Source organism: Uranotaenia lowii, chromosome 1 (assembly GCF_029784155.1).
Source record: "Uranotaenia lowii strain MFRU-FL chromosome 1, ASM2978415v1, whole genome shotgun sequence".
NCBI lineage: Eukaryota > Metazoa > Arthropoda > Insecta > Diptera > Culicidae > Uranotaenia > Uranotaenia lowii.
The window spans coordinates 57,485,461-57,510,454 of NC_073691.1; the positions used below are offsets into that span (position 1 = coordinate 57,485,461).

Here is a 24,994-nt window from a genome sequence, read left to right on the forward strand (position 1 = left end):
CTTCCCGATGCAATGGCGCGCTGATGCTTGAGCTGTAGAACAATGCACCCTTTTTCGCGGGGTGTAACAATAGGGGATTGTTCACCGCTGATGATGGCGCTTCCCTTAGTTGAAATGGCGCCAACAAGCCCAATTGTGCGTGTAACCACTGTGCGTAACCAATGTGCGTTTCGGATTCCTGGTTATCCTCATCCGGCTCGAAGGACCACAATGTTGGGGCCGTACCTTGGTTCCTTCGAAGTGGTTCTTTATAATTCCGTGTTTCACCGACGGCTCTCCAACATCGAACCCATCCAAGAAAGACTATCAGAGTCTTGCCTTGTTTCCGTACAAGGTCTTGCGAGCAAACTTTCTCGGATTAAAATGTTCAACACGCGCACAATATTGTTTAAAAACTACGCACAATTTTATTCCGTATAACAAACACAATTTATTATCTAAGGTTACTAAGGTTTAATAAGCAAAACTAGATTTGAACTTAACTTAACATGTATTATAGCTTATCCTAACGAGTAACACAAATAAAATTTATAATCCGATCCGGAGTAGTTGGCAGGCTCAACTCGACTGGTTCGAGTGGTGAGTTTTGCCTTCTGCCTCCTCATTCTGCGATGTTTTTCCCGGCTGCAATACTCTCGCTCGCGATCTTGCTGTAGTCGCTAGAAACAATACCGGCTGGTGATGATCATCTCAACCAATACTGCGTGATGATTGCCGGCCGGTGTCATCGATCAGCAACTCGGGTACCAAACATGGGATGAAAAAACAATCCGTCTTCTGCCGTCTATTGTGTGGTAGAACGTAGGTAGCTGCTCGCTCAGACCGGTCCGTGTAGAAAACACCAGCTCGAGAGATCGTCGAAAACAATACAGGCTGGTTGTGATCGGTTGTGATGATTGCTGTTGGCTGGTGATCACGGGTAGAAAAAACCTGGTTGGTGCTGGCTATTTTTAGACCGTAGGTCATCGCTCGCTAGTCGTTTGGAAAACACCGGCTCGAACCAAGATCAGCTGGTTGTGGGTTTTTGGTTTGTTTCGTTGCCGGCTATCAGTGGTGTCACTAGGGTCTGTTGCGGTCGTAGACAGTAGGAAAAACGGACCCGTGAGTAGTTATTATGTAGCTAGCTTAAGTTTTTAAAATGACGTGTGTAAGTAAATAATTATAATTGCTACAAGTTTTTGGTTTGGCGTGTTTGTGTTTTGGGTAAAGTTAGCCGTTGCAACACACACTGAAAATCAGTGGTGCTCAACTTGTTTCAACTATTCACTTCCGTTCGGGATGTGGCGAGAAAAGTCGGGACCTCGACTTCTAACGTGATGCGTGCTAAAGAGCAACTTGGGCTCTATTCGTATCGGAAGCAGAAAAGAACCTAAAAGGAGCCCAAATCAAGCCGCTTCTGTCAATCCAAGAGCCCGGAAACTGTATGATTCAATATTTTGTAAAAGTTCTGGGTGCATTATCATGAACGATAAAACGTATATGACATTGTTCTATAAAACCCTTCCTGGGCCAATACTTCACTGTACATCCAGAATTTATATCACGGAATGCCTCCAGAAGCGTTTATTGTCGATGATCAAGCAGCGTGGTGAACCCGTCATATGTTGGCCCGATTTGGCATCATACCATTACGCCAAAGACTAGGGTGGCAAAAAAGCTAAAACATCTGTTTTGTGCCAAAAAACATGAATCCGCCAAATAGCCCCGAGGCATGGCCAATCGAGACTTTTTGGGCTTTGACCAAAGCAAAGCTACGAAAATACATAAAACCAGCTGATGACATCGGAAAATTTAAAAAGGATTGGCCAAAAGTGGTGAAAATGGTGGGTACTGCAGCTGTGCAGAAACTTATGAGTCATGTTCTAGAAAAAATGCGAAGTCTGGCTTATGGTCAAAGATTTTTATCGAATAAGAGTACAGTGCTGGGTAGGACACAAATAATGATACAGTGTGCCAAAAAAAATAAATAAAACAGTCGTTATTATGTTTGAACCAATAGATGAAATTCATATGACTTTGTTTATGCAGCAAATTGTATATTTGATCTTAATTCACCATTTCGCTACAGACATGGATATTAAAATTTAAAATGCTTTTGATAAATGGTCTTCACAAATTAAACCAGATATTCATGTTTTATCTATTTTTAAATCATTTGGACGTTGTTGGATGATATTCTGGGGGGCTTATCGTGGTCAACGCCACATAAATGAAAAGAATGGCTTCAAATGACTTAGGCTTTGATATTTAGATTTTGGCAACACACTCCCACATTTCCCCAATCAGCGACTGGGGTGCTAAGTGGTGCCTCCGCTTTTGTGCGTCGATTGCCCTACGTCTGTGGCGCCTCCTGGGGTCTAACAGGGGGCTGCGGTATTGTTTCTGACGATTTAGTGCAGGAGATGAGATTGTTAATCTCCGAAAAGGGGCCCTGAGGAAACGGATGCATTTTAAATATTTGCCCAAGCGTGATTCCGGAAGCTACTTACGCAAGTGTGTGGCCTTCTCGAGAGCTATTAGCGAACCTCTGCGAAACTGGCTCGTTCTTTTCCTACGGAATGGAAAAAAGTGTAAGTGCTGGGAGCGTTCGCTTTTAAAATCAGGAAATCCTACCTGTTGGATTGCCGAGCTGATGACCGCTTGGTCGGCCTATCGGAACGAACGACCACGAACGGCGATTTGAGCGGCTTGCTCGTTCCTGTGGGGTTCGGAATGGGTTAAAGATTTTGCGATTTTCGCTACGGGTTTGTCGTACCTGTGTCCGTGGACAATGCTGGTCGACGTCCCAACTCCACTCCAGAACGCAGCAGGTAAAAACCCGCGTTTCTGTCCGACACTTGAGGCCAATTTCCGGGCACTTCAATTTTTCGACCGCGTCACGCCAAAATTTGCAGCACAATGGCGTTTCTTTTCCGCGTGGCCAGTTTTGACAGCTTCATACACGCTCCGTTCGGTTTCCTCCGAATCGGGTGCCTTTAACCCGAACCTGCACGCTTGGCGCATTTTAACCTATCTTGGTTTCATATTTATAACACGCTGATTTTACTCAGCATGGGAATGTGTTTTATGTGTTTTTATTGCCATTCGCTTGTATCGTATTAACTTTTTAAAGACTTCTTAGGTAACTAAAATCTTAAGTGCAACAATGATAAAACATTTTTTGAAGGCCAAAAATCAAAACTTTGATCACTTTGAGGCACTCTTAAATCAAGTTCGAATGAGCTTAAAATTAGCAAAGGTCAGTGTTTCGGAATTAACAAAATATCTCCATTCATTTAGATTTCAATTATTGAACGAAATAAATGTTTTCTTTGAGATGCCTGAAGCTCCATTTAAGTTTTGAATCCCGATAAAAAAATAGAAAAGCAATAACTTTTTTATTTTGTTTTTTTTTAGATTTTAACTCTCTCGCTTTATTCATTCCTGAAAAAGCAATAGCAAAAATAGTGACCTGCATAATCGTTTTCGAAGGCTGCAGAAGCTCAAATTTACACTAATTTTCATCGGAATCCACTGTGTAGAGCCTTGTATGTTTAACGGTGAGCTCGAAAGCCACCTTTTTACGCGAAAAAAAACGAAAACAATTCAAGAATGTTGATCGACTAAAAAATATGCAAAAACAGCTGCCGAGAATGTAGAAATTTCCACCGTAAAGCCTTGCGGCCGGGTAGAATGAGGAGAGCAGTGGCAGAAATCGATGAGAATTTTCAAGCCCACGTCCCCACGTCCATCGCGGCATCATTCCGTGGAACGGATCAGGTCCCACGTCCAGTCGGAACGTGAATTCCTGCGAAAATCAAAGTCAATCCGTATCATCGCTGCCGTTTCGTTGCAGTTGTGTTGATGTTTCAAAACAGGTGCCAGCATGGGGACACAAACAGTTGAAGGTGATGCAATCGCATTTACTATAAACTTGTCCAGCTTGAGCCGAATCTTGCTGCAGTTTTTTGAGACATTCTAGGGCAGCAAACCAGTTATTTTATTAGCAGAAAGAGCAATAAAAGTTATTTTTATTGATCTTTGCTCCTGAGACACATGAGACATTTTTTGAATAATTGAGGGAAAAAATCCGAAACAAATCTGATTATCAAAAGTCACGTTTTTATCGACTGGATTCGATACTGGGAAAGGGGTTTAAGATTGGATTAGAGGGGTTTGGAGAACGGAACAACGACAGGAATTCAAACGAAGACAGACAGAGCAATAACAACAGGCTGAACCTAACTTATTCGAATTCCATCGAATGTGTTTTCGATATCGACAACAACAACTGTCCGGTGTTATTGCAGGTTTTGAGATAAATTTCAACGAAAACGACGAGGACGTCTGTTCCCATGAAAGATTATATTCTAAAAATTTTCATCGAAACCGATTCAGATAATTCTTTATTGATTGAAAATCGGTAAAAAAAAAGTGAAATTGTCTTTCTGCTAAATTTCACCGACACTTGGGGCGAAAATGAACCAGTTAGCACAGTTATTACTTTATGTTTCCTCCCCTCAATCGAATGATTTTTAAGCTGCAAAATCAGCAGAAGAGTTTCTCCATTTCCAGACCGAAGGAGGAAACATTAAACGGTTGCCGGACCAAGCATTTGGTAGGGAGAAGCTATTTTTATTTTTAGTATCGGCGATACCCCCGGGGCGATAGCATCATTTCGGGTGGGCCATTCATTTATTTGCCTACGTACGTGTGTATATAGTCAATTTGGCGTGCGTAATGGGGAGCGGCGATGGTTTAGTGGTTTAGGCAAATGATATAAAATTCAAACGTAAAATCAAACTGAAAAGACTACAGTACTCAAATGTAGCTGGCAAGATTATTTTACTAAACGTCAGGTCAACAAAAGCCTTTTTCTTAAAACAAAACATAATCAAAAATCAAATTCAAAGATTTCATGACAATAATTTGTACCCTGGGGGTTGTTCCTGTTCAGATACGGTCAAAATTTGGTAAATCGGTGAAATCGTTTATTTAAAAAATCAAATTAAATTTCTTTTTCAAGTTTAATTAGTATTAAATTCAGGAAAAATATTCAGTTAGGCTTCCGCTTTTCCAAATCCGAATTGCCGGGCCTTACGCTTAACCCCTGCCATCAGATTTTGTACAACCACCTTGTCCAACTTCTTCGCCGCAGAAAGCCAACTGCTGCTCGTCCTTAGCAGTTTTCTGGTCTTCTTTAGGTTCCGCTTGACAATAGCCCAATATTTCTCAATTGGGCGGAGCTCTGGCGTGTTGGGAGGGTTCTTGTCCTTGGAAACCACCTGCACGTTGTTGGCGGCGTACCACTCCATGGCTTTTTTACCGTAATGGCAAGATGCCAAATCCGACCAAAACAGTAGGGGAAAGGTTTCCTAAATGGGCCTATCGGGTTAAATGACCCTACGGCTGTTTGATGAAATGGCTGACTAGACAGCTTATCTGACCAATGCATTTTGAGGGTGATACGCTAAGAACATAAGGCAAGAAAGAATTTTATGAATTTACAAACTCAAAAAAATTCAAAAAATCATACAAGGTTTTGATACATTTTGATGTAATATTTTGACTTTTAAAAATTATACGTAAAGAAGCTTAAAACAAAAACTAGGATGGTTTTTGTTTCTTACTCTAATGAACTTAAGAAATTAAACATATTTCAGCTTTTGTGGAGGTTAAATAATGGTTTTATAGTGTAATAATAGAGTGTTTTTGTATGCCCCCATCATGTTTTTAAAATGCCTCCATCCTAAAATAACAGGTTAAATAGAACAAATAAATGATTTTTATTATTGAACCTTCAAATCTAAGCTCTGAATAACATCTTAAGAAAGAATTGAAGATCTAAAAACAGATTTGATAAAGTTTTTCTTATAGATGAACTGCCTCCATAGTATGGCAACCCTAACTTTTGTTTTATTCCATAAAATTATAATATACATATATTTTTATAAAACTTCAGCTTTGTCGTACGGAAATTATTACTTTCTACCAGTTTCAATGAAATTATATGGAAATATTGCTCAAAAAACAGAAATTTTGTACAAAACATAAATAGGTGCATTTAGCCCGCACGGTTTGAGGTTCGGCATTTTAGACAACACTTATAATAAAATCGTTCTCTTGGAAACAGAAGAAAATTTTAACATAAAAATTACTCCAATGTATAGAAAACAGATGCCTGCACACGTGTATATAGTTTTTGTAAACATATTCGCTGTGATATTTGATTAAATCAGTGTTCTGCTTAATAGGCGCATATAGCCCGCTCCTCCCCTACGGAACAACCGTGTTTCTTCAGGAAAGGCAGCAGATGTTTATTCAAACACTCACGTAAATTTCTTGGTTGACAGTCCCGGAAGCTATGAAAATGCTGCTTTTCAAGCCACAGGTACAGATGGCTTGCCAAACCAGATATTTCTTCGTGAACTTTGACAGTTTCATGTGCTTGAAAATATCTGCTACCTTTCCCCTTCCTTTTGCCATATAAAACTCCTGTCCCGGAAGCTGCTTGTAGTCGGCTTTGACGTAGGTTTCGTCGTCCATTACCACGCAGTCAAACTTCGTCAGCATCGTCGTGTACGGCCTCCGGGATCGCGCTTTGGCCGTCGTATTTTGTTTATAATCGCGAATTGAAGTCACTACCTTCTTGTAAGTCGATAGTCCGGCTCGTTTTTTGGCTCGATGCACGGTTGTAGACGATACACCCAGCTTATTTGCGGCATCTCGGAGAGAGAGGTTAGGGTTTCGCTTGAAACTACCGGCAACCCTCTTTGTCGTCTCAGCGGCTCGGTTTTCGATTTCCCCCCGATCCAGACTTCCTGGCTGCCGACAAACGTTCCCCAAACACTTTAATTACATTTGTAAAGGTTGATTTGGCAACTTTTAGCGATTTTGCCAGCTTTGCGTGCGAGTAGCTCGGATTTTCGCGATGCGCGAGCAAAATTTTAATACTCTGCTCTTTTTCCTTGGACGGCATTTTGACAACTGAAGAGCGAATTCCAAAATCAAAATAAGAGCAACATATTACACACACACACCTTCAAAATGAGGGGTGTTCAGGTTTTTTAAATGCATAATTGAAAGAAATACGTCAAGTTGATATTGATCAAATTTTGACCGTATCACCCTTTATGTTTTCTTCAGAATTTAAATTTTTCTTTTGAAGTATCTTGTGCAGAATTGAATCTCTCGCGTGATATGCTTTGCATCACAAGCTTAAATTGCCGAACGTTTTACGATGTTTGGTCGAAATTATCGAAACTTTTACAGTTTTCTGTAAAAATTGCCGGAACTTTTACAGTTTTCGGTAAATATTACCGGTACTTCGGTAATGATTACAGAGATTTCTGTAAAAACTACTTTTTTTCGGTAAAAGTTACCGATATTTCGGCAATTACTACAGGTATTTCGGAAAATTTCAGCGATTGTTTGTTAAATATAACTGAGTTTTTTTTTTTGGTGAAACTTACTGGTATTTTGGTAATATTTTCCGCTATTACGGTAATCTTTACCGGTACACCAAGATTTTTTACGCGGTTTTTCACACGGTTTTAGGGAATTAATACGTTTTTTTTAACACGGATTTCGCGAATTAACACGGGTTTTGACAGAACATAATCCTTTTGAACGGGAAACACTTAGAAGTTTTTGAAGCTGGGAAAATCTTAGCTCTGGGACTAAAAACGTGAGATATGAGACCTTGCGCCTGACACCTGAGATCTGACACATGAGACCTGAGATCTGAGACACAAGACATGAGACCTAAGACCTGAGACCTTAGACCTGACACCTGAGACAAGAAACATGAGACCTGAGGCATGAGACAAGAGCCATGAAACCTTATCTTAGACATGAGACTTTAGATCTGAGACATGAGACACTAAGACCTGAGACCAAAGACATGAGATCTGAGACCTTAGACCAGAGACCTGTCATATAAGACCAAAGATTTGAGACATAAGACAAGAGACAGGAGACTTGAGACCTGAAACAAGAAACCTGAGACCTGAGACATGATACATGAGACCCAGGACAAGAGACATGAGACCTAAGACCTGATACCAGAGACATGAGACACGAGACTTGAGACCCGAGACCTGAGACATGAAACATGAGACCTGAGACAAGAGACTTAATACCTGAGAACTGAGATCTGAGTCATGAGACATGAGACATTAGACATGAGACTTGAGAGTTTCAGGTCTCATGTCTCAGGTTTGATGTCTCCTGTCTCAGGTCTCATGTCTCAGGTATCATGTTTCAGGTCTAAAGTCTCATGTCTGTTGTCTCAGGTCTCATGTTTTAAGTCTCAGGTCTCTATTCTCGGGTCTCAGGTCTATTGTCCCATGCCATGTCTTAGGTCTCATGTCTCAGGTCTTAGGTCTCAAGTCCCACGTCTCAGGTATCAGTTCTCAGGTCTCATGTCTCAATTGTCAGATCTCAAGTCTCAGGTACCAGTTCGCAGGTCTCAGGTTTCATGTTTCAAGTCTCAGGTCTAAGGTGTCAGGTCTCTAGTCTCAGGTCTAATATCCCATGTCTTAGGTCTCATGGCTCTGGTCTCAGGTGTCATGTCTTAAGTCTCAAGTCTCAGGTGTCATGTCGAAAGTCTCAGGTCTTAGGTCTCAAGTCCCACGTCTCAGGTATCAGTTCTCAGGTCTCATGTCTAGATTGTCAGGTCTGAAGTCTCAGGTAACATTCGCAGGTCTTAGATCTCAGGTATCATGTCTCATGTCTCACTTCTCAAGTCTCAGGCCTCAAGTTTCAGAGCTGCAGAATTTGAATGGTCCTTTTTACACGGTTTTCTGCAATTAGCACGGTTTTCTGCAATAAGCAGGGTTTTTTCCGCGGTACGTATATCAGTGTAAACTAGTCTTACTGTATTTCGGTAATATTTACCGACATTTTTGAGAATATTTACCGACATTTCGGTAGTTACTATAGATATTTTGGTAAATTTTGCCGGCCGTTTGGTAAATAAACTTTTACAGCTTTCCAGTAAAAATTTTTCGGTAATAGTTTTAGGTAGTTGGGTAATAATTTCAGGTTTTTCGGTAATTATAATAGGTATTTCGGTAAACTCTACCGGTTGTTCGGTATATTTAACCGAGCTTTCATAGTTTTTCTGTTTAACATTACTGGCTCTTCGGTAATAATTGCAGGCATTCCGGTTCTACAACACTGGTTTTGTAATGCATATTGAAATGAGGTTTACTACAGATCCAGAAATTGCTGTACACTCAAAGAAGAAGTTGCAGAATCTAAATGCCGATTGGTGCTAAATAATTCTATGCTTGAGCTCTCGAACGAAATAATGCATACAATATTCTACCGAAATAAAAAATCTACAGGATTACTAGCACAAAGCGCTCTTGTGTTGGGATAGGGAGAAACTATAAAAAATTGTTTATTGTTTCTTTCAGGCACAGGCAATGCGTATGTCTTGGAAGGGCAACCCCAAGTAACATTTAAAGTTTTATAGCAGGATACAAGATAAAGTTTTGGTTTTATAAGAAATCTAATAAAACTATCGGTGTTACTTGGGACGTCATTTGGCGCAAAGCTTCCGCCAATAATGTGCGAATCCTGTGCCAATGATGTGTAATCATCTGCATGTCATGATTTGAGTCAATCTTGATCTGTGGGTGTAGGTAAATGCATTTAAATGCAATCAGAAAAAAAAACTGATTCATAGATAGACGGTTTTATTCCTTCATTCCGTTTTCCCAAGAAAAACTTACCTATACTTTTCACAGATTCCAAGGAACCCACATAACTCCAAACGCTTATCAAAAGGAAGGCAAAGATACCAGTGCCCTAGTTACCGGGAATTCGAAAAGGGGAAATACTAAATTTAAGTCACTCTTATCGAGAAAAACAGCACCATACGTTTGCTCAGCATTGGGAAGGTGAACCCCGGTACGTACTTTCCGGGAGAATCCGAAATTTCGTCGCCATTCCTGATAACAAGCTGCTGCACCTGTTAATTATGCACCAACCAATAATGTAAGGGTGTCAATGGAATCGATTGTGTTGAAGTTCAATTCGTTAAAACAGTTAAGAGTTGATACTTTTTTCGTTTGTGGCAAAGAGAAACATTTCGAAGTATTACCACTGATCATACTGACATGACACTTAGAACAAAAATTCAACCATTTTCTGTCTTATTTCTTTTGTCAGATTTTGTAGGTTCGCAATACCGACGGCAGGTGGCGAACCTGAAAAATGTGACAAAAAATGCCCTGTAGGAAAAATGTACCTGTTTAACCTGATTATATCGTAGAAATTGCCTGTTTTTTCTTTAAAGTTGGGTGGCATTTCCTGACTGAGATAGCATTTCTTCAAACCGATCGATGCGCACTCTGGAATCGATATTGCGCACTGTTGGAAAAATTATCCAGAAAACGAAATCGAGTGTCCAGTCAGTATGGTCAGTGGTATTACTAACTAAGAGTGTTGTATAGCGTCAATATTCAAATTTCAATAAACCTGATTTTACTGTTGTTGATTGACGGTTATTTTGAATTCTTAGCTACAAACACAAGCGATCCATAAGGATTAGTTATGATTTCTGATTCCAATAAAATTTTATATAATACGAATTTAAATTATAGGTTCAACTAATGTCTTTAAAAAAAAACTTCTCTATCGCGTCAGAAAGCCATTTCAAACACACATAGTTTGCTTTTGATGTTTTGGATATATATGTCAAAAACAACCACCTCTTACTAAGAGCCATCTATTGACGAACATTTACAACTCAGTAACACACCTAATGTTCGAAAGATTACGCCACTGACCATACTGACTGGACAGTGGACACTCGATTTCGTTTTCTGGATAATTTTTCCAACAGTGCGCAATATCGATTCCAGAGTGCGCATCGATCGATTTGAAGAAATGCTATCCCAGTCAGGAAATGCCACCCAACTTTAAAGAAAAAACAGGCAATTTCTACGATAACATAGGGCTAAACAAGTATATTTTTCCTACAGTGTAAAATTTTTTAAGTTCGCCACCTGCCGTCGGTATTGCGAACCTACAAAAAAAAATAGACAGAAAATGGTTGAATTTTTGTTCTGAGTCTCATGTCAGTGTGATCAGTGATTACGCTATCAAATTTGTTTTTAAAAAACATTGATACTGAAATATTCGAAAATAACACATTTTTGTCGGTGCCACACCCTTGGTAGTTAGCAAGGCAACAAAACGAAAGAAAAAAATCCGCTAATGGGCAATGCAATAAACACTGTTCGGTGCAGAAAAATACTCCGTCCAAGGTAAACCACACACGAAACCAAAAGCTGGACCGCGCTGTTTATCTTATCACTTTCCTAGTCCACGCCGTCGGTCTCGGTAAGTTTGTTGTTGGATGATGCTGTTTGGTTTTCGTTTTTACTTATGGGTACTAGACTGGCCCAAATTCGTACGGGGTGATTTTAACAACATTGTTTTCAACGCGGCACCCCCTAGATTGGTGCCTTTAGGTGAAAAAATGACTTTCTGAAAGTTTCAGGTCATTTGGCAGAAGCACGAGCTGGCGCAAAGGACTTGAAATTTGTATGGAGATTTTCAGCAAAATGTATGGAAAAACGACATACCTTCACTCATTGTTTTCTAAAATATGTTTCCAGTATGCTAGAAAGCTCAGAATTTCAGGAATTGTAGTTCAAATAGTGGCAAACAAGTTTGTAGAAGATTATGACGCGATGCGAGTTGATTGTGATGAGTTATTTGCAATTGAATGTGTGATTTTTTTCGCATTTTATCGATATATCGTGAACGGTATATAGGTGAATTATTAGTACTAACTTGATCGCATTGTCACACAATGAGATAACAGATAGAAAATTTGTGTCCTCGGCATAGTTGCAACTATTTTTTATGAAATAGGCTACAACTTTGCCGGGACAGAAATTTTGTATATTTTATTCTCATTGTGTGACGATGCGATCAAATAAGTGCGATTATTAGCCTATACACCGTTCACGTTATATCAAAGAAATGCGACAATCACACATTCAATTGCAAATAACTCATCACAATCAACTCGTATCGCGTCACAATCTTCTACAAACTTGTTTGTCATTATTTGAAGTACAATTCCTGAAATTCTGAGCTTTCTAGCAAACTGGGGACATATTTCAGAACACAAAGTGTGAAGGTATGGCGATTTTTCATACATTTTTCCGAAAATCTTCATACAAATTTCAAGTCCTTTGCGCCAGATCGTGCTTTTGCCAAATGACCTGAAACTTTCAGAAAGTCATTTTTTCACCTAAAGGCACCAACCTAGGGGGTGGAATTTAAGGATTTTTTTTGTTATGGGCCAGTCTAATGGGTACTCTTCGTCCACCCTCGCCTCTCCTATACGATATGCATTGTACCCACGAAAGTACATATCTACATACGTGTGTTAAATACCTTTTAGCCATCGTTTGGTAGCGTGTCGTGTCGTGATAGTAACACAATTGGTATGGAACCAACAAACGAGAGTAAACGCCATCCTAATCGGTAAGGCACTCGAAAGCAAATAGATGACGTTTGTATTGAAGGAACTCGTACCTGCTGATAGTGAACAGCGTTTTATTTTCATCCAGTTCATGAAAAAAAATTGCCAAACGTTGTTTTTATCAAGTCTAATGAATTAAAAAAAAAAAGATTACAATATTGTCGTTCATCGGAAGGTTTCTTGCTTAAAATAGAACATCATCACTGGTTTCTCGAAGATGAAAATTAGTTCGGCTTCTAATTTTTATTCTGAGAATGCATCGTTAACTTAAATTAGAGCTTGCTCGGGAACACCTTTGTTTTAGCGCCGCAACTAATTAAAGTAAGCTTAATCTACATGAAATTTGTTATAATGGAATTCTTAAAACAAATTAAAAAAAAAAACAATGCCAAAAGAACTGCAAAGTTTGGCTAACACACCTAGAAGTTTCTCTATGTTAATCTTTTTTTCTTCAATATCTCAATCATTTTTTTTTTTAACATGGTGTTCCCGATTGTCAAATCATCTGTCACTTAGTTCTATCAAGTATTTTCTGGGACAGATGTTGGTCCGCTTTTTTGTTGTTTTTTTGTTTTGAAAAGCACAACATCACAGTTGATTTTTATTTTGAACGTTGAGGATTAGATTTGTTCAATGATTTAAGAAAGAACAATCTTTTTTAGTTCAAATTAAATATTTGTTTCCTATAAAAATTTCATTTTTTTATCAGTTTCAAATACGATGAATCTAAAAAAATCATATGCAAAAAATGAAAAAAATGTTATTGTGGCACATATCGTTTGACTTCCATTTGATTTTAGCGTCAAACACATTTAGATACTGCACGTTAATTGAACATGCTTAATGTTGTTGTTATTCAACGAACCACGATGTGTCAAAAATCTTGTAAACAATGCGAAATTAGCTGTTCGTTTGACAAGCTAGGAAATAGCTGATTATGCCTACAACCACTGTTCCAATAAAACGGTTTTTCAACCTGGCTTTATTTCTAGTTTTTAAATAGCATTGAGTGCTTTATTCAAGCAGGTATGAAAGCCTTTATAAAAATACGAAAGGTTGTGTGTTTTATTTAACCCCCATCCGTGTCTAAAATTTATACCCGTTACAGTTCCTGCAGTGTTAATTTGACACTCCTGACTAAAACCAATATATCCCTCTTGTTTCCCAACCGATTTTTACATAAATGCATAGTTTCAGAAATCTCGTAATGTAACTCAAATATGTTTCTCAGACAATATTTAGCTACAACACTTCAGTTTTCGAAAAAACATTCTTCTAAAAAAATACTGTAGATAAATTACGGAATACTCAAACAAAATTTCACTTATTTGAAAGAAAGCCTGAAGTTAAAAGCTACACGTAGCACATAAGGATATACTTTAAAAAAAATAAGATCATGACCATAAAAAATGTAAAAAAATTGTGTAGACACCATACTTTTAAAACAATCGTCAAAATTGTTTAAGTCGCACCAGATAAGTTCTAAAATTGTATTGGAAAGTTGACGTAATTTGGCATATTTTTGCATTTTTTAGTTTTCAAAATTCGAAACACAGATTTTTTATGGTTTTTATTTGGATGCACCCGAATAAAGTTACAAGCCGCCAAACTTCCAAGAGTGTCATATTGACACTCAAGAACGGATTAGGTTTAAGCTGTACCAAGGACTATAAAAATCGCTCACTCATCGAAACGCACATGAGAATGCTTCGCCGCCGGCTCGCTATTCGTTTGTGCTCAATACAATCACGAATAGCAACACAAACGATTCTACGATGGCAGTTTCTTTGTTGCTCGTTTTACAAAATATTCATGAGCGAGTCTGAGCAACGGGATCACGAGAGATTCGTATTTGCTTCGTGAAAATTTAGATACCAAGCTTGCTGTTTGTTTAGAGGAGTAAGTACGTCAGTTCAAAGAAAAAGAAAAAGGAATCTTTACCATCCGTACCATCCGGGCACCGATCGTTTAAAGATTGGCTTGTCCTACACAAGTGTACACTGTTGCTGTTGATGTTATTGATGTTCCCTCAAGCTTGTAGCTTAAAAAAGTGACGCACATTCTTCCGTAGGAAGCAATAATAACACCACTAGCATGAAGGAAATATATTCTTTTGGCTCGGCATATTTGCCTGAAAAGAATAATAACATCACTAACATGGATTGGCTGTACCGGCCGTATGCACACTGTTCTTCTTTTTTTTGCAATTCCTGTTGGCCAACGCTGTTGAAAGCCAACACGGCTTGGCGTCAGTATTGTTGCTGTTAGTGTTTTTTAAGCTCAAGCTTCGCAAAGGGACGAAGATTTTTCCACGGGAAGAAATAATATCATTACTAACACGGCTCATGAGCGGGTTGGTAAAAATTTTCACGAACCAGCTCGCTGCAACGCAATCGTCGGGTTGATGCTCAACTTTGTGTGCGAAGAGGGAAGCAAAATAAAAAGGAATCAGGAACCTTGTTCGTGTTTTCGTTTTGGTCGGGATTGATTCGTGAGAACAGGAGATTCTCGCTCACACCTCATTCGCGTTCCACGAAATTCTTATGAGCAAAAATCGGAGCGATGCAGGTTCCGTCGCTCGTATGAATGAGTTTTTCAATCCTTGAGCTGTACCAAATTTTTTAAATCTTTATTAAAACTAGTAAGCGCTTTATTTAAGTTTTAACAGAACACTCAGAACTCTTTTAAAACCCACAATAAATGAAACATTTCATAGATTTCAATACAAAAGGTTTAAGACTATGATGCATTGTATAAGTCACAGTAGAACGATAATAAAATTCAAGAAAGACAGTTAGCTCATTCTGTGCTACTTGGGGTAAGACCTGAGACATGAAACCATCAGACAACAGAAATGAGAATTGGCACGTGAGCTATGGAACATGGAAAAGACAGATGTGAGAAGTGAGGCGTAACACGTTGAAAAGGTGGGAGAATAAAAAAGAAAAGTGAGCCGTAAGACGTGAAAAGTAAGGAATGAGATGTAAGAAACTAGAAATAAGGAGCGAGAAGTGAGAAATGGGACATGAAGAGATAAGTTATGCGTGAGAAGCAAGACGTAAACGTGAAAAATGAAAAGGGAGACATGAAAAAGTATTGCAACGCGAGGTACTAGAAGTTAGACATGAGAAGTGAGGCGTAGCACGTTAGAAGAGAGACGTGAAACGTGTTAAATGAAAATTGAGCCCTAAGTCATGAACAATGAACCGTTAGAAGTGAGACGTTAGCAATGAGAAATTAAACATGAGACACGAAGAGAGAGAAACGAACGTGGGACACAAGAAGTGAAACGTGAACAATGAAAACTGAGATTTGAAGAGAGTAGTGCGATCACTCGACACAGGCACTCGAAGACAGTCGTGAGAAGTGAGGTGTAACACGTGAGAACTGAGACGTAGGAAGTGAAGAGTGAGAAGTGAAAAATGAGACTTAAAATGAGACATGAAGAGGGCAGTGAAACACGCGAAACAATGTGTGAGACGTCCGATGTGATTTGTGAGTAGTGAATCGTGAGATGTGAGATTTCGGAAGTTAAATGTGAGAAGTGAGACATGGGACCAGAGACACTTTTCAGGTCTCACTTCTGACGTCTCTTAACTCATGTCTCACTTCTCAAGTCTCATTTCTTACTTTTGACGACTCACGCCTCACCACTCACTTTTCGTTTCTCAGGATTAATGTTTCGAGTCTTTGTTCTCATGTCCAAGGTCTAAAGTCCCATTTTTCATGTCTCAGGTTCCAAGGTCTTATATATCAAATCTCAGGGCTCAAGCCTCATGTCTCACGTCTCAAGTTTATGTTCTCAGGTTTCAAATCTAAAGTTTTATGTCTTAGTTTCCATATTTCAGTTCTCAGGTCACACCTTTTAATCGGATCTAAGATTCCTCATACTTCAAAAATGTGTATGTGTTTTCCATTGAAAAGAAAAGTCCTTTTCTCTTAAGGAGTGCATTCGAAAAAAGCAACACATTGTAATGAGAATAACTTATGAATGCATAGATTGAAATTAATGCCGCCTAGTAATGTAATGCTCACACGTGCAAATTTTTGTGACGTTGTGCTTAGTAGTTTTTGGGATAGCGCCCATTGAAGAAGTTTTCGTGCGACATCGATAATGCATGAAAAACCCTTTTTCTGCTTCAGGAAACAGAGAATGTAATAAAAAAATTACATTCAATTTTTCCTAAAGCTCAACCTTCAACATTACTCAAAACTTTTAATCTGGTCGACACGTTATGAAAAATTTAGCAGATTGTCCTCCTTCCACACAAAAACAACTTCTTTAACTTTTTTATCACTGCACCACAATTTTTGCGTCATGGCACAACTGCAGATCCAATCAAAACAGAGTACAAGAATTGTGGGACTTATTGAAGTGCTATACAGGGAAAACGCTAGCATTTGCAAGATTACCTCTTCTCCATATATTTAGCCATTCAATCGTCATGAAACACTAACTGATTTGCAACTTCCACAGATCGTCAGCTTCCTCAAATAAAAGACGTCAAATATTTCATTTTTTTCTCCTTTTTCATCATTCATCATGTTCCGGAACATTCAGGCAAACCTACCAGGTTCCTGCTAAAGAGTTCGTTTTGCTGTCCGTTACGAAATTTTCTAAAATATATCCCCACTAGCGGTCCCGATATTTTGCGCACAATTTGACCACCGTATTTTGTTTATTTTACCGGGGGCAGTCTTTCAACCTCGTAGCAATGAAGTCAGGCCTGTTAATCAGCTAGACGAAACAGTCAGGAAAATTTATCGTTTTTATCACTTCCCCTATTGACATTTCTGGATTGCCCTTAATAAAACCTCTAACATTCCTAAACTTCATCAAATCAACCATCTTCAATTTTATTCATATTTAAGCTCCTCCAGGACTTCTTTGTCAATAAGCATTTGAATTTTGGTCGAATTGTTTATTTCCAGCTGTTTTTGGATCTCCCACTGGAACTTTTCTGGATTTTTCTCGATCCTGCCCATAACATTATATCAATGAGCTTCTGTACCTAACGCTATCTCAAAAACCACTTAGCACAACGTCACAAAAATTTACACATGTAAACGTTAAATTACTAGACAGCTCCACTAAAAATTTCATCAATTTCCATCCATGCATTCATTCAAAAGTTATTCACTAAAAAAAGTGTTGCATTTTTTTTCGAATACACTCCAAAAGTTCTAACAGCTTTTTATCATAAAACATAGAGTAGCGTTCACTTAGGGAAAATACAGGAATAATAATCTTAAGGAGGACACTTATCTAACCATAGAAACCAGATTTATCTTATGTTAGTAACACTACCATTTCGTGTTCAGACACTAAAGTAGTCTATCTGGCTTAAACTTAAAAAAAATAGGTAAAAACATTTAAAAATGCATTTGATTAGTGGAAAATCGATCACCATAGGGGCATAATGAAAAGGCCCTGAGGCATTATAAGCACCATAAATCGGAGAACGATAAACATTTTTTGCCGTAGAATCTAGCAGCTAGCTCAACTCGATGTAGTCAACTTAATTATAGAGCTACAGCTTGACAGATTTCATCTGACGAGTTGGCCTAGTGATACGGTGTCGGAGAGGTAACCCTGAGGACTCGAGTTCGATTCCTGGTCGAGGGGATTTGTTTTTCATTTCACTCTTGCATTTTTGGTGCTTTGTTTGGCGGATGATGCGACTAGCCGACTAGCAAGAATTTAAAAAAATCAATCATGAATAGTAAATGGAAAAATAATTCCCCTCTACCAAGACTCGAACTCGATCCCTCTGGGTTACCTCTCCTACACCTTATCACTAGGCCAACTCCTCAGATGGAATCTGTCAAGCTGTAGCTCTTTAATCTAATTGACTTCATCGAGTTGAATTCGCTGTTAGATTCTACGGCAGAAAATGCTCATCGTGCCCCGATCAATGGTACTCTGTTCGCCCCAAGTTGAAAAGTTGAAGTAAAAACGCCTTTTAAAATTGATTATAGTTAAAAAAAAAATCAAAAATTTAATAATGGTAAAAATAGAGGAACAATGTGTACATCATGTTACAGTGCGTACATTCTTGATCAAGATGATTTAACGATCATAAGAGCTTATTTTCCGGTGCCCAAAAATTATAATATTTTCGTCTCTTAATTTTTTTAAAAATATTTCTGTAAAGGTGATAAGGAGATTTATTTTTTGCTGAAAAATTAATAATATAGAAACTACAAAACTGATCCTCGTGAAAATTTATTTGAGAAAATAAGTATTTCCTTAAAAAAGAGGGGTGCCCAGTTCGCCCCGGGTGCTCGTTATGCCCTTATCTAATACGTTTGTAGTTGGGACTGGAATCTGCTCTGAAACTTGAGACAGTTACACATGAAACCTGCGACGCGATCCCTGAGACCTGCACCCACAAATCAGACTCTACTCCAATAATGAACTTCCTTTTAGGTGGAATTATCAGTATAAGATTTTATGCCGGACCGGCATTAACAAGCTTTCTAATAACTTGCATTGTCCTCCCAGCGCATCCGCATTGCATATGTCTGCTAGAAACCAAATAAAACATATCTCATAGCTTATCACAAGACAAAGCAGGATGAAAACAATCTACCAGTAGGGATATTGTCGAATGATGTAACGAGTGCTGTGTGTGTATGTACAAAACCGGCATTAGAAAAAAAACAGTCTTTGTTTTCAACCCACGGGAAAAAACCACCAGCCAAGATAAGCTGTGCGTGTGTATGTGAACTTGCCGGCAATGGAAAACAATTTCTCGTTTACCATTACCACCCCATTCCCTTCCAAATCTTATCCCTTTCCCATCGAAGACAAAGGAGGATGAAAAAATACACCAACCAAACGGCAGACGGCCAATGTAGGGCGTTTTTTTTTTGGTAATCGGCGATGGCAGAAGAACTTTGACAAAAAACTTTCGTTTGCTAACCGACTCAAATGGGGCCCTGGGTAAAATATCGGACTGGAAAGCCGAGATGAGATGTTGCAGTGAGTTCGATTCTCGCTATATTTTTTTTTCTTGATGAATTATGCAATAAGAGGAAAATCCCATAAATTTTTTTTCTTGTTTCGCTTGAATGTAGTTGCTATTTTGCTTGGGAGATCGAGTCTTATGTCAGTACCCAGTAAACCATTAATCCCTGTTATAAGCCGCATAAGGGACGTACAACAGCACTTCAGTGCTTGTGAGCCCTAAATAGTATTTTGATATGCCTACAGGCACTGTGGGATGAAAAAGCGAAATAAGCCGTATATTGGTTCTCTAAGCAGTGCTTTAGGGCTTTCAAGCCCTGCAGAAGTCAGGTGACATAAAAGTCAATGCTTATTTGCGGCTTTGTACTACATAACATCTGGGACCTGAAGAAAAAATATGAAACGAAAAGAAGAACTGTAAACAGACGTTCAGTGAAGTTTTGCGATCGAAATGGGAATTCTTATTTTGTTTAAGACATCTTGGTATCGTTTCTGATGAAAAATTCTATCGAAAATCAGGAATTTCATGGGTATCGGATGAAGTCAATCACTATCCCAACGGAGCAATGAGACGTATCTCACATCTCTCGTTTAACTTCTGACGCCTCATATCTCTTTTAACACGCCTCACTTCTCAAGTCTCTTTCCTACTTCTGACTGCTCACGTCTGATTACTCACGTCTCATCACTCACGTGTTAATTCTCACGACTCACTTCTCAGGTCTCAGGTTGAATGTCTCAAGTCTTAGTTCTCATGTCAAAGGTCTCAAGTTTCATTTTTCGTGTCTCATGTCTATGGTCTCATGTATTATATGTCAAATCTCAGGTCTTGAACCTCATGTCACACCTCTTATCTATATGTTCTCAGGTTTTAAATCTCAAGTTTTACACATGTTTTAGTTTCCATATCTCAGATCTTACCTTCCAATCAGAGATCAGATTCTTCCAACTTCAGAAATTTGAGCGTGATTTGAAAATTCAAGCATTCTTGTAACAGTTGATCCGAAAGAATTTAACAAATAACAAGTGGAACGAAACAAAATTCAAGTTTTTAGTTCAATGGCAGTTGGCTTTTCTCAAGATCTTGAAAAATCTCTGTTGACCAATAAGTCTTCTTTATTTCTAGGTGTGCCTTGAACAGCAATTCCGCTCTAACCATATTTAGTGTATATTTCCCCAAGTTACACTTTTTCATATTTTTTTCTATTATCACGTGCTTATTTCGTCTTCTCAGGCTACCCTGTATGAATAACAAAAAGTTTCTAAATTTATTGACATATTGTATTTCCAATATGAATGCCTTCATCTTTAGAAAGAAGGCTGACGAAACCTTGCGGTAAATCCCATCTTCGAGGCGCAATCGAAACTGAACTCTGACGCATCCACCTCAGTTCATATTTCCAGTTGTGATGGATGGATTGATGGTTTGATTATGCTAATCTGCCAGTCATGATCACAAATCAAGCGCAATGATTCCTACCCGATATGTTACTAAATTTAGCATTCCGATTGGCATCTTAGTGAAAGACCGCTAGCACCAATCACTGAAGTGAGACATCGTTTTTCAGGTGCATTTTTTTATTTACTTTTCTCTGTAAGGTACGGTTCAGTCATGAGCTTTTATTTTCTTATTGTTGTTGTTGGGGAACGCTGCCGAGTCGTGATAACCGTGGCGTTGCACTTATCAGTTGGTTCGATTAGCTGGAACTCATTGAGTCGACAACACTCGGTATTGACTGCCTGACTGAGCAATGACGCGATCCGCATGACACATGACGGCGATAGTTTACTACTGAACATCGAGGTGGTGGTTCAAGAAATTCAATCATTCATTCATGGCAACTTGGTTTTGGTTGGTGGTTCTTCATTGAAAAAAAACAGATTTCACACTCTATCGAACCTTAACCTACTCTCACTACCTAGTAGTTTTCTGGCTGTTGTTGTCGTGTGGAATCAATCTGAAATAAAACACTCGATAGTAACAAAAAAAAAGTGTCAGAGAGCGGAGCGAGTGTTAGCGAAATCGAGAGAGAAAAAGGAGCGAAGAAGGATGATCAAATCGTTCAGAAGCGCGTCGTCGTGATGCGTAAATGACTCGATCTCGAACTAGACGAGCTTGTTGTTTTTGTTGTCATTCCACATGCCATAAAAGCATTGCGTAGTTTTTCAGTTCATTGGTACAAAGTCCACCTACAACGCACAATTCGACCGGAACGATCCGGTTCGATCCGAATCTGTCTACAACTTACACCTGCGCGGCAGCTTGTTATCCTAACGGTTTTTCTTAAACTTGGCTTATTTTAATGTTAAATGAGTTTAAAATAAACCCGCTCGCTCCCACAAAGCTCCTCCTTTTGCTTGTGCGGTCCATTTAATTGCAAGGATCTCTCTGGAATGTTGTTAGCACTCATTCAACACTTAATAAATTGAGATTGCGCGCCGCGTATTAATTTACTATAGGCGCGCGCGCGCGCACGCCTCGGCTCGGAACGACGACGTGTGATATGTAAACAGACTGAGACACGGCCGGGAAAGTTGCACTGCTGGCTGCCGGTAGTTAAAACATGGACTCGGTTGCTCTCCTAGCTTCCTTACCTCGGGGATCGAACCGAGAAGCTTTAACTGCAACATTGTTTTTGCGTTGCGCTCAGCTCGACTCTTTGATAGCGCCTCAACCCCAAACCAATCGGTATCATTTAAGCCGGAGCAGCGCCCGCATATTAATTAAGAGAACCACTAAATAAACATTAGCGAGGATGAAAGCGTGTTTTCGTTTTTGTTATCAACCACCACTTTTTTTTCGTTTGCCTAAGCAACAACAACAACAGATTCTGATGATGTTCTTTCTTCTCTTTTCTCTTTCTCGGTATCGCTCACACGAACGCCATCTCTCCGCGCGATTCTGCATCTCTTCCGGCCTGGCTGCCCCATTGGAAACCCCCTTTGGCTGGCTAGCTAGCTAGTAACCCATCGTGTTGTCGTCAGCGCATCAGCGACCAGACACAGACGGACAGACAGAAAGGGGGTTCCGCGCGAGAGTCTAGAGCTAGGCGCAGCAGCAGACGACCAACTGACTTAGGCAGCTGAGCAGAAGCCACTCAGTCGGATCTCGATTGCGCACGGAATAGGACTTGTTCGTAACTAACGTTCGGTTGAAACGACGGCCACAACCCGTCCGTCGTCTCGGAGTGATCTTCTACCACAAAAGCACGTTATAAGGAGAAGCGCCTTCCTCCTGTCTCTGTGATCGTCGTCGTTGTCGTCGTCGTCAGGTGGCAAATCATCATCATGGCAGCCGCCAGTGGCAATAGCGGAACGGTTTCGGTGTCGGCGTCATCGGCCAGTCTGGCGCCGTCAGCGTCGGTTGCTCCGCCGGCAAGTACCGTCACTCCGTGGCCCAACAGCAAGGACGACTACGAGCTGCGGGATGTGATCGGTGTCGGTGCCACGGCTGTGGTCCACGGGGCCTACTGCATCCCCCGGAACGAGAAGTGTGCCATCAAGCGGATCAATCTGGAAAAGTGGAACACCTCCATGGACGAACTGCTAAAGGAGATCCAGGCGATGAGCAGCTGCAACCACGAGAATGTGGTAACATATCATACGAGTTTCGTGGTCAAGGAAGAACTGTGGCTGGTCCTCAGGCTGCTGGAGGGCGGTAGTTTACTGGACATCATCAAACATCGAATGAAAACGGTGAACTGTAAACATGGTGTATTCGACGAACCTACGATAGCCACAGTCCTCAAGGAAGTGTTGCGGGGCCTCGAATACTTCCACAGCAATGGGCAGATCCATCGTGATATCAAGGCGGGTAATATTCTGCTCGGTGATGAAGGGACAGTTCAAATCGCGGATTTCGGTGTCAGTGCGTGGTTAGCGACAGGCCGTGACCTGTCTCGGGCAAAAGTGCGACATACTTTCGTCGGAACACCCTGCTGGATGGCTCCCGAAGTTATGGAGCAAGACCACGGTTACGATTTCAAGGCGGACATCTGGTCATTCGGCATTACTGCCATCGAGATGGCCACCGGTACCGCCCCTTACCACAAGTATCCTCCGATGAAAGTGTTGATGTTAACCCTGCAAAATGATCCTCCTACAATCGACACCGGTGCCGACGAAAAGGACCAATACAAGGCGTACGGCAAAACGTTCCGCAAGATGATTGTCGAGTGCCTCCAGAAGGAACCCTCGAAACGTCCCACTGCTAGCGAACTACTCAAACACCCCTTCTTCAAAAAAGCGAAAGACCGCAAATATCTAACCTCGACGCTTCTCGCCACCGGCCCATCCATGGCCACTCGGGTTCACAAAGCTGCCAAACGACAACCGGGCGCCTCCGGTCGACTACACCGGACGGTCACCGGCGAATGGGTTTGGTCCTCTGAAGAGGAAGACAACGCTAAACATTCGTCCGACTCGGAAACCGAGGAGCGGCCGATGAACCGACTCGAACAGATGGACTCATCAGCATCGGAAGCCGAGGACGCTTCCGAGCACTCCGAAATCACCATGACTGCTCGAACGAGCAGTTCGGACCATACCACTACTGCGGACGTCACAAATGCCGTTGGAGGCCTCTCGCTAGATGACCTCCCCCCCATAAACCTGGTCCTGCGGATGCGGAACTCCAACCGGGAACTCAACGACATCCGGTTTGAGTTCGCCGTCGGAAAAGATTCGGCCGAGGGCATCGCCTCGGAACTGGTCGGCGCAGGCCTGGTCGACGGCCGGGACATCGTCGTCATGGCGGCCAATCTGCAGAAGCTGATCGACAACCGAGCCAGCGGCATCAAAACGGTCACCTTCCAGCTGAACTCCGGCTACGGTTCCAGCGAACAGCCGGACGAGAAGTCTCTCATCGGCTTCGCACAGATTTCCATCACCGACTAACTTAAGCAAATCAAGAACGAGATCGAGAAGAAGAAGAAGACGAAGAAGCAAATCAAGCAAACCAAGCGTGCTGCTGCTGCTGTTGTGCGAGTGCGTGTGGCTGTGTGTGTGTCCGTTGTGTTTAACTGTGTATGTTCGAGTGCCTGCTGCTGCTGCTGATGATGATGTTGTTGATAGCGAGTGAAAAAAAAACAAACAAACATTTAAAACACACCCCGCGAAAGATTTGATCCCCAAGCAAAGCTAAAGTACATTCTATATATTGCAAGTTTTCTTGTGTTTCGATTTCTTACATAGTTTTAAACAAAACGAAGAAATTTAACAATAAATAGCAAGTTATCTACAAATAGATTTTAGCGAATATCATATATATTACTTGAGTGCAAATCAACTAGAAGTGCTTCGTTGTTTCGTCTCTCTCTCTGGGATAGAGTGGAAAGAAACCCCTTCTTCGAAAAGCGAAAAGTTTCCAAATCGGTTGTCCTGAGCATTTGGGAAGGCGGTGTGAAATTGGACTTTGCTTTTAGTGAATCGGCAACTTTTATAAAAACAAGAACAGTAAAATTCAATCCTAGAAGCATGAGTTTCAAAAAATTACATGAAGTTATAACTGAATTCTAAAAGTGAATTTGTTTCAG

General features: G+C 40.3%; 1 protein-coding gene across 2 annotated transcripts in view; it reads left to right on the forward strand.

The window, feature by feature from the left end:
- LOC129740376 (serine/threonine-protein kinase OSR1) overlaps nt 1–24,753 on the forward strand; it is a 40,720-nt gene extending 15,967 nt beyond the window's left edge. Inside the window, exon 2 of one of the 2 annotated variants that reach the window (XM_055732033.1) lies at nt 22,416–24,753. In XM_055732033.1, the coding sequence (XP_055588008.1) occupies nt 22,749–24,356 (1,608 nt within the window). In that variant the 5' untranslated portion in view covers nt 22,416–22,748 and the 3' untranslated portion in view covers nt 24,357–24,753. The remainder of the gene's footprint in view (nt 1–22,415) is intronic. The other variant, XM_055732034.1, reaches the window with a different exon arrangement.
- Nucleotides 24,754–24,994: the final 241 nt, after the last annotated feature.